Source organism: Tripterygium wilfordii, chromosome 14 (genome assembly GCF_013401445.1).
Source record: "Tripterygium wilfordii isolate XIE 37 chromosome 14, ASM1340144v1, whole genome shotgun sequence".
In the NCBI taxonomy this organism is placed as follows: Eukaryota; Viridiplantae; Streptophyta; class Magnoliopsida; order Celastrales; family Celastraceae; genus Tripterygium; species Tripterygium wilfordii.
This window is the reverse complement of record NC_052245.1, coordinates 4487658-4497944: the sequence shown is the minus strand read 5'-3', so window position 1 is coordinate 4497944 and position 10287 is coordinate 4487658. Positions and strand designations below refer to the sequence as shown.

The 10287-nt window shown below is 39.1% G+C and overlaps 2 protein-coding genes across 2 annotated transcripts; one reads left to right on the top strand and one right to left on the bottom strand.

The window, feature by feature from the left end:
- Nucleotides 1–2948: 2948 nt before the first annotated feature.
- Nucleotides 2949–5447, top strand: LOC120015529 (laccase-5-like). Its single transcript, XM_038867989.1, has 6 exons — nucleotides 2949–3056; nucleotides 3148–3299; nucleotides 3387–3631; nucleotides 3757–3885; nucleotides 4075–5034; nucleotides 5133–5447. The coding sequence occupies exons 1-6, from the start codon at nucleotides 2949–2951 to the stop codon at nucleotides 5261–5263; spliced, it is 1725 nt and encodes a 574-aa protein (XP_038723917.1). The 3' UTR covers nucleotides 5264–5447.
- A 777-nt stretch (nucleotides 5448–6224) lies between these two features.
- LOC120014816 (cation/H(+) antiporter 15-like) lies at nucleotides 6225–9348 on the bottom strand. Its single transcript, XM_038866891.1, has 3 exons — nucleotides 8996–9348; nucleotides 7561–8553; nucleotides 6225–7448 (listed from the first exon to the last, which is right to left on the bottom strand). Exons 1-3 carry the CDS (start codon nucleotides 9224–9226, stop codon nucleotides 6276–6278), a joined length of 2397 nt encoding a protein of 798 aa, XP_038722819.1. The 5' UTR covers nucleotides 9227–9348; the 3' UTR covers nucleotides 6225–6275.
- Nucleotides 9349–10287: the final 939 nt, after the last annotated feature.

The window sequence follows — 10287 nt, the reverse complement described above, 5'->3', positions numbered from 1 at the left end:
AGAAAGCTAAAAAGGGCATTTTTATAGGCTATTCAAGTCAAGCCAAGGGATATAGGGTGTATAATTTGCAAACTAAGAAGATTGTGGTCAGTAAGGATCTCATTGTTGATGAAGATGCATACTGGGACTGGGATTGTGAAAGAGTTGTGGGGTCTTCTCAGCTCAAACAAGTCTCAGTGAATTCAGAACATGTTTATGGTGAGAACCAAGACAAAGTAGTCTCTGACACAACTGATGAGTCTTCTGTTGGAAAGACTATAACCTTATCTGACATCTATGAAAGTTGTAATATGATGGTGGCAGAACCTTCATGTTTTGAGGAAGCTTGCAAGTATGAAGAATGGCAGCTGGCTATGCATGATGAGATTGATATGATTAATAAAAATTCTACTTGGCAACTTACCTCAAAGCCTCCAAATCGGAATGTGATTGGAGTAAAGTGGGTCTATAAGACCAAATTAAACCCTGATGGGTCTGTGAACAAGCATAAAGCAAGGCTTGTTGTTAAAGGTTATGCTCAACTTCTAGGTATTGACTATGGGGACACTTTCTCTCCTGTGACAAGGCATGATACTATCAAGTTATTGATTGTCTTGGCAGCTCAGAAGGGTTGAAAGATATTTCATTTGGACATTAAGTCAGCTTTTTTGAATGGAGTGCTGGAAGAAGAGATTTTTGTTGAACAACCTCAGGGGTTTATTGTTCCAGGGAAGGAGGACATGGTTTATAAGCTATACAAGGCTCTTTATGGGTTGAAACAGGCTCCTAGAGCATGGTATAGTAGAATTGACACATACTTGCTGGTTCATGGTTTTAGGACGAGTGTGAATGAGCCTACACTGTATATCAAAAGTGGTGAGCAGTGGTTGGTGATCTCTTTATATATGGATGATTTCTTTATTACAGGCAGTTGTCTTGCTGCTGTTCAATCCTTCGAGGATGAGATGAAAGTGGAATTTGAAATGTCTGACTTAGGAGAAATGTCATATTTCCTAGGTATGGATATCTCTCAGACTAATGGTGGCATCTTTCTATCTCAAAGAAAGTATGCACTAGACATGTTGAAGAAGTTTAGCAACTGCCACTAGCCTGACTTGATGTACCCTATGAGTTTGCTCTCCAGATTTATGAAGACCCCTAGTCTTAATCATCATGGTGCTGCTAAAAGAGTACTTAAGTATTTGAAGGGCACCCTTGACTTTCGCTTATGGATTGAGAAGAATGAAGGGAGGACTCTAGTAGGGTATACTGACAGTGACTGGGCTGGGAGTGTTGATGATTGTAAGAGTACCTCAGGATTTGTTTTCACTCTTGGCTCAAGTGCTTTTTCATGGAATTCAAGAAAACAGGAAGTTGTAGCTCAGTCAACAGCTGAAGCTGAATATGTGGTTGCTGCTGGAGCTACTAATCAAGCAGTCTGGCTTAGGAAGGTGCTGGATGATTTGGGGTTTGTATTGGATAATGCTACTGAGCTATATTGTGACAGTAAGTCAGCTACAGCCATTGCTGAAAATCCAGTACAACATGGAAGAACAAAGCACATGAAAGTGAAGCTTCATGCAATACAAGAAGCAGAGAAGGATGGTGAGGTGAAGCTTGTGTTTTGCAAGTCTGAAGACTAGCTTGCTGATATCTTTACCAAAGCTCTGCCCAAGATCAAGTTTGAAATGCTAAGGACAAGGTTAGGGCTTGTCAAGCAAAACCTTAAGGAGGAGTGTTAGTGACGTAAGGTTTTACTAACATGTAATACGGTGCTCTTTTGTTTGTACTGTTGGGGTCAACATTATTGGTGAAAGTTGACCATACTACATTTAGTAAGTCTTCTTTATGTTGTTTTTTTCTTATGTGGTTGTGGGCAATCCCGTTTTCCTATGTAAGGAAGCTTCCTTTACTTGAAAGAGTGTTGCTGTAAGACTTGCTAAGTTGCTGTAATACAAGATAGGTTACAGTCTTGCTTTATCTGTTTTTTCTAGTCACGAAAACTTGAAAACTTCTGTTTGAAAGTGTTCTTTATTGCTTATACAAGAAGCAACTAGGTTCTACAAATTAACAGAATGCTTGGAGTAGTACGGTTAAGGAGATCAAGAATCGTCTAGGTGCTTTTATATCTTGGCAAGTTAATCATGTTAGGAGGTCTGGTAATGAAGTTGCCCACCGTTTCGCAAGGGAGGCTTTAAAGATTGGTGATGAAACTGTTTGGATTGAGGAAGGCCCAACGTTCCTAATGCAGGCTGTCAAGAAGGATCAAAGATTCATTCGTCAAGCCTAATTCTTTGGTTCTTTTATTGTAGCTGTTTCTTTTTTCCTTTGTTGTAGTTCTTATCTGATGGATTTTTCCTGTTTTGTTTTTTCTCGAAGGTGATACTTCGTACTGTGTGGGGGTTGAGCTTCTCTCCCCCATGTGTAAGTGTTTCTTGCAAGTTTTATGGAAGTGTTGTCCCATGAATTTTTCCTGGTCTTTCAAAAAAAAAAGAAACAAAGAATGAATGGGCATGGTTTGACCATATGGTATATCCTTCTCTTTTCTTGTTTGAATCTGAATATCATATGATTTTCCATAAGATATAAAGGCTGAATTAATAAGAACACAAGAAAACATTAAAATATGTCATTTTTAAAATATCAAACCCATATTCAACTTCTAATTAGTCTTATTTTACAACTTGATTAAAAGACAACCCTTTTTGCTTAATTTTTTTCCTAAACAAATACTTGTATACCAAGAACTATAGAAATTACACTCTCATTGATTGGCCAGTTTGGTGCAACAACTTGTTAATTTGAGGCTTCAACTAAGTAATCAAAGCCCATTGAATCCAATACCATTTTTCCTGAATCAAAACTAATCTACCAACCTCAAACAACTCTCTCTCAAAATCCCCTTTAAGTTTCCTATAAAAAGAATCCCATTCTTTTTCTTACTTTCTTACCACCATTCATCAATAGAGATGGAGCTCCTCAAACCTACTGCCATATTCATCTGCTTAGGAATTCTGCTTCTGTCTGCTTCTGCATTTTCCTTGGCAAATGCAAAGACACAGTACCATGAATTTGTTGTATGTGCCAATCCATTTTATAATTACTATTCTTAAGAAAGTACTCTTTAGTCCTTCTTATGCTTATATAGTTATATGTGTGTACGTATAGGTGCAAGCAACGTCAGTGAAGAGGCTGTGCAACACCCACAACAGCATTACAGTGAATGGGATGTTCCCAGGACCAACCTTGGAGGTCAACAATGGAGACACTCTAGTCGTCAATGTCGCTAACAAAGCTCACTATAACATCACCATTCACTGGTACTAACACTTAAATATTTCAGTGTCTCATACTTAGCCGATATGAAAAACTAATCACATGTGTATATATATACATTTTGCTGACAGGCATGGTGTCCGCCAGATTAGAACGGCGTGGGCAGATGGACCGGAATTTGTGACACAATGTCCAATTAGACCTGGAGGGAGTTACACATACAGATTTAGAATTCAAGGACAGGAAGGAACATTGTGGTGGCATGCACATAGTTCTTGGCTTAGAGCTACTGTCTATGGAGCTCTAATTATTCGTCCGAAAAATGGAACCTCTTATCCTTTCCCTAAGCCAAGGAGAGAAACACCACTTCTTCTTGGTATGTTATGATTTTCACCAAATGACTGCAGGAATAACATATGGTCTTTATTTTTATATAAATGAATTTGAAAAGTTGTGTGATTCTTTCATCTGGAATGGGCTTTAATGATGTATGCTTATTAGGGGAATGGTGGGATGCAAACCCAATGGATGTTGTGAGGGAGTCAACAAGAACTGGTGGATCTCCAAATATTTCTGATGCATATACCATCAATGGACAACCTGGGGATCTTTACAACTGCTCAAGCAAAGGTTTGTGAACTGAACTGTTTTATCCTTCTATGGATGGGCCGGGCCATGATCCTGATGGGCCAAAGCCCACCAAGGTCCATTTTGAGCCCATTTCGGAATATGCAAACAGAGTCCCCTGCATGCTGCAAAATGCTCTGCTTGTATGTGATATGTGAAGGAGATGACATCCATGATTTGATTGCTATGCAGACACTTCCATAGTTCCGATTGACTTTGGCGAGACCAATCTCCTCCGAATCATCAACGCAGGATTGAACCAGCCACTCTTCTTCACCGTCGCAAACCACAGGCTCACAGTTGTTGGTGCTGATGCCTCCTACATCAAGCCCTTCACCACCTCAGTTGTGGTGTTAGGACCTGGCCAAACTACTGATGTTTTGATCACTGGAGATCAGCCACCAGGACGATACTACATCGCAGCACGCGCCTACCACACTGCGCTAAACGTGCCCTTTGACAACACAACAACAACTGCAATACTTGAGTACAAAGCTGCACCTTGTGCTGCCAAAGAGGGACTAACAGCGACACCAATTAGGCCTACTCTTCCTGCTTACAATGACACAGCAACAGTCACTGCCTTCACTACAAGTTTTCGGAGCATCGAGAAAGTGGAAGTTCCAACTGAAATTGATGAGAGTCTCTTCTTAACAATTGGTCTAGGACTCGATAATTGTCCCCCAAATTATCCATCAAGCCGGTGCCAGGGACCGAATAGTACTCGCTTCACTTCTAGTATGAGCAATGTGTCCTTTGTGCTTCCTTCAAACTTCTCCCTATTACAAGCACATCACCATGGCATTCCAGGAGTTTTCACTTCTGATTTTCCAGCAAACCCACAGGTGACATTCGATTACACCGGAAACGTTAGCCAATCACTCTGGCAACCTATTAGAGGCACTAAATTGTACAGGCTGAAGTTTGGTTCAAGAGTGCAGATTGTGCTGCAAGGCACAAGTATTGTCACTCCTGAAAACCACCCAATTCACCTCCACGGATACGACTTCTACATCATCGCTGAAGGGTTTGGAAATTTCAATCCCAGGAATGATACAGGCAAGTTTAATCTTGTTGATCCACCAATGAGGAACACAGTAGGTGTGCCTGCAAATGGGTGGGCAGTCATTCGATTCGTCGCTGACAATCCTGGTAGAATCATCACTCAGAAACTCAATATTTGGTTTCATTTCTTTGATCATGAATTTTGGAAATTTATGATCACTTCACTTGTGTTTTGTCATGTACAGGTGTGTGGATAATGCACTGTCACTTGGATGTTCATATTACATGGGGTTTGGCCATGGCTTTCTTGGTAGAGAATGGACATGAAGAAACACAGACTCTAGAGGAACCTCCAGCAGACATGCCTCTATGTTAATTAACTCAAGAAATGTCTGTTAAATTACATTATTATTGAAATTCATGTACTCCAACAAGTTTTCATCATTGTTTTTTCACATGTGATGTAATGTTCTTCAATATTTAGTGTAAAAGCAATTTTCCAAGAACTACTTCTCTTCTAATTCATGTAATTGATAAAGATCACACATATTGAGTAAGAATTAAAGACACAGCAATTGAGCTAAGATAACATCTGGGTTACTACTTGCTTGGATAGAAAATAGGCATGTATGGAGACTATTTTATGGTATAACAAACAGAAACACTAACGCACTCTAATATATTTGATTCAAGTGTTGTCTATCTTTGATTAACTTAACTATGCTAACCATCCTTACAATGTTTGGTTACCGGATTTTGCTTCCTAAGAGGTGATGTAGAACATGTTAGCAAAAAGTTTTTTTTACGTCTTTTGGATCATTCGAAATCAAAAATAAAAATCTTACAACTTTGAATTGCATGAAATTTGAGAGACCGACTCAAAACATCGATTCGCATCTAACCAATGTTATTCACTAGCTCCATTATTTTTGGGACAAAATCCATCACTCAGGCCTTCAATTTAGCAGTATTGTCATTTTAGGAATATTTTGTTTTGGTTACATCTTTTTAATTAGAAGTCTGAATCACGTTTCGTTGATTCTAATTTGTTTAGGATTTTTAGTAGTAATTTGTGGGCCTAACCCCAATTTGTCATTTTTGATATAATTGTCAATTTTAAGGTTTCTTTATTTTTGTTTAGATAAGTCTGTAATCCCGTTAGGCTAGGCATCTTTGAATAAAATCAGTCTGCCTTTCTAGTTTCTAGAGCCTTCTCTTCTATGTTTTATTGACGCAGTTCATACCTTTGATCCATTTACGTTCTAGGTCAAGAGGAGATGTTGACGGAAAGAAATCAAGGGGAAAAAAATTAAGGAAAGAATTGTTATGTGCAAAATTTTGACCAGCCCTTGATTAATTGATAGGCTAAACCATGCTTTGAAAGTTCATTATCCCTGATGAAAAGACAAATTATCCTTAAGCACCTCAAACTGAGTAGCTCCTCCTGCTCCTACATTAACGTCTCCACACTGTTGCATAACTAGGATTGACATAGTCCCCCCACAAAAATCAGACGAAGTAAGTGCATCACCAATCACTCCAAGCTCAACATGCTCAACCCACTCAACCATCTCTTGCTCAAACTTGGACTTGAACCCTCGTCGCCTTCCCACCATAACTAGGTCATACTTGTTCTTAACAGATCGAATCACTTCCATTAGTTCTACACTGTCCTTGGCTTCAACTTCTTTGCACACGACGCATGCATTGCTGCTAGTCATTTGCTTGAATTCATCCATCAAAATATCGTCCAGGATTGTCTCACTTTCGCTATAGGGCGCCTCTTGATTGGTGTCTTCTGTTGTGATGATTCTTAGTACGGTGATGCTCACATTAGGGTGTGTTGACATCCTTGCAGCTAACGATAAGGCCTCGCGATCATCAACACCACCTATAAAGAGTACTGCAATATTGCAGGAGAACTGTACTAACTGCAGTGGCCGATGGAAACCCCTATCAACCAAAATCGCAACAGTGCACGGTGCATACAAGAGCACATTCTTGTTGAAATTTCGTATTGCATTTGCATGCTTTACTTCTTGATTATCGTGGAAAGGTACGATGATGAGAGGAATCAGCTTATCTTCAGCAAATCCACAAATGCTTTCGTGCATGGTCTTGTATGGAGCAATCATTGTATAGGAATGTGTCTCCACTGGACCTCGAGAGCATTTCGTATAGTTGGCGAATGCTTTGGCAATGTGATTGGAGATGCTTCGCTTGAATTTTGTTTTGCTTTCCTGGACGAGGACCGGTGCTGCTCGGCCAATGAGGTCAACTAGATGGAAGGCATAGACACAGATGGGGCTGATGTAAGTGGGATTGGAGGTTTCAAGGAGAGTGATGATGCTGTGGACATTGTCTTCATTGTGAATGCAAGAGAGGACTCGGAGTTCTTCATTGCGACGAGTTGTCTGGAGCGTTTTTGTTCGTTTTTTGTATGAACAAGACAGGCTTTGTATCGCCTGACGATTGTATAACATCTCTACCATGGGAGTTAAAATCGCTGTCAGCACCATTTCTGATAGCGCTAGCGTGTCTAGTGACTGGGAGTCTATCACCTGTATAATAAACAACTGAGAAGTGAGAACGACAAGCACACTACCATCGCGAATTGTAGAAATACCAATGAACAAATGTACTAGGAGGGGATAGCATAAAGATTTGTCTAACCTTATTCTGTCTTGCATTTCCTAAAGCAAGAATGTGAGGAACACCCTTAATGCTCAAGATGAGACCAAGCAAGAAGGCATTCCTAATGCTGATAGTGAAGAACAGTGAAGCCACCATAGCTCCTACCATCTTCCCTAGAACTCCTGCTACAACTATTAATTGCCAAGATGCAAATTGCTTCCAATCAGTTATCAAAGTCACGTTGAGATGATAACCGACCTGGACATAGAACATTGGCAGAAAGAATTCCATGATCAGAAGCTCAGATTTTTCTACTATTGTAGCACCCAGAGGCGGTCCCTCTGGTACAAGTAATCCTGTAATTAAAGCGCCCTGAACAAACGTCCCCCCAATTAATTCACTCATCAATGACATTAACAAAGCAGTGATTGTCACTAAAATTACATAAACTTCTTTCACTGGCTTCCCTTCTGGAGTTCTCTTGACAATGTATTTTGCCGCTGGCCTAACGACCCCAATTGCCAAAACAATAAATCCAATAGTTGCTAGGCAAGCAGCAAATACTTCACTGGAACTGGATTGCATAACAATGACAGTCATGACCATGCACAACCATAAGAACATTTCATTGGTCATTGATGCAGACATGGCTAGTTGGCCGAGTTCGGAATTCAGGAGATTGAGTTCTTGAAGGGCGTAAGCAGTAGCAGGAAAGAACGTTGCACATAGCAGACTTGTGAATATGAGTATCAAGGGTGTTGCAGGAGCTATATGGATGAAGGGTTGGAGGATCGTACAGAATACAATCGTGACCAACAGAGACAATAAAAGGCAAGACACGCCAACTCTCCAAGCATTCCTCGCTGTCTCGAGGACCATAGCAGTGTTCATTTTTACACCTGTGATGAATATGAAGAACAATGCTCCAATTGCTGATACTGAATTCAATAGGACAGCCTCTTTGTGTGGAAATATTTTGTCCATCAAGGGCTTGTGTCGCCCCAACACTGATGGTCCTAAGATTATTCCACCCTGTAAAAGGAATACGATACATCAGGCGGGACGTGACAAAATTGCGACAAAATTTTCATTTCACTTCAATACATTTATCTCTCAGTTTTGAACTTCAACCTACGCCTCATTTCTTAAGTTCGAGTATCCATTCGTCCAGTATATGAAACCAAAAACATCCAACTGATCACTAAAGCATATAAATCCTTGCAATTGTAAAGTAACTAATTACAGACAATTCCTCAAAAGGATTCGTACCCACAAATGAACCATGAATGATCATGACTAAACTATACCAGAGAATGTATGAACACAGAGATTATGCATTTTGAAGACCTAAACATATCTATTTGAACAATAAAAATTGTAATTAGGCTTCTCTAAATTTAGAAGGGTTAGTTGAGCATGAAATGCATTCAATCTAAAAATTAAAGAATCAGAGAATCAGTTAAAAAAAAGTTACCAGAAGATAGCAAACGAATCTTGGTTGTCTCAAAGGCCTGAGAAGTAAATAAACGATTCTGGGGACAACAAAGGCTAAAATGACCTGCAACATGAAGACAGGTTGAATGTAATCCAATGGGTTTACTCCATGCCAGATACCTCTCACATTATACATTTCCTTGTCATAGTTTATGCAAATCATCGCCGGTACATTGGCCCCAAACACGCCGGAAGCCGTTATGTTTGCCATTTTGTGTCAGGAAATGAAACCCCAATTCAATGCTGCCTCTCAACCGTGTCATGAACTTCTCAGAATTAGGAAATTCTGAAGAAGAACATGAAGCTTCGATTGAAAGACGAGACAATTTGGGGTGAGAGGAAGATATAGAGGAAGCACAAGGGGCTGGTCAAGCTTTTGACAGATATGAAATTTTATTTCAAGTTTTTTTTTTTTTTTTAAAAAAAAAAGTTGACTTGGAATGGGATTTAACGTTAAAACATTATGAGTTGTTAATTATCTTATAATTAACTATAGATAGCTTTATTAATCTCGTCACACCATGTTTGCAAAACAAGAAGTGGCAGAAATAATCCATATGTGCCATTAAATATTCATTATTAACAATTTATTTTTCTTTACATCTCTTAACCCATAAAGAAAGAGTGGGAATACAACTCATTAGAAGATAGATTAATGACTCAAATTAGTCACCCCATGCCATGCACCCATTAAATATTCATTATTAACAATTTATTTTTCTTTACATCTCTTAACCCATAAAGAAAGAGTGGGAATACAACTCATTAGAAGATAGATTAATGACTCAAATTAGTCACCCCATGCCATGCACCCATCGGGATGTGTTTTGTTGATATAACTGCGTATTGTGATGATGTAATTGAGTTAACAAAATATATTAGTTAAATGATATAAATTTGATGATTTGATTTGTAATAAAAGTGAGACTCAATATTAATTTTGATATGAATGTGTCGTTGTAAAGTAAAGTGAAACCCCAAGTAAATCAATATATAGACATGACAACTCCCATGTCATACCAATTGACCGAATAAAAATGAATCAACATAAAAACATGGTTGTAACATCATTTTTTCTATTAGTTCATCAAAAATCACCTTTTCACCATCCATTCCCTCGTAAACGCACACCATGAAAGTGACCAAAGGGTCATTTGAGGTCATCTTGACATGGTAGATGGAATCAGATGATGACACGTGGAGTCCAAGCAGCGCTCAAACGTGTGTGTTAAAAGGACACGTATTTATTCCACCATATATGTTCATTATCTT

What these genes read in the sequence shown, in the direction of transcription:
- LOC120015529 (XM_038867989.1), top strand. Translation starts at nt 2,949, where the DNA reads ATGGAGCTCCTCAAACCTACTGCCATATTCATCTGCTTAGGAATTCTG. An exon ending in AGAAACACCACTTCTTCTTG is followed by an intron (nt 3,632 to 3,756) that starts GTATGTTATGAT and finishes TATGCTTATTAG; the next exon opens with GGGAATGGTGGGATGCAAAC. An exon ending in ATTCGTCGCTGACAATCCTG is followed by an intron (nt 5,035 to 5,132) that starts GTAGAATCATCA and finishes TGTCATGTACAG; the next exon opens with GTGTGTGGATAATGCACTGT.
- LOC120014816 (XM_038866891.1), bottom strand. Translation starts at nt 9,226, where the DNA reads ATGGCAAACATAACGGCTTCCGGCGTGTTTGGGGCCAATGTACCGGCG. An exon ending in GATTCGTTTGCTATCTTCTG is followed by an intron (nt 8,554 to 8,995) that starts GTAACTTTTTTT and finishes TTCCTTTTACAG; the next exon opens with GGTGGAATAATCTTAGGACC. An exon ending in GAAATGCAAGACAGAATAAG is followed by an intron (nt 7,449 to 7,560) that starts GTTAGACAAATC and finishes TTTATTATACAG; the next exon opens with GTGATAGACTCCCAGTCACT.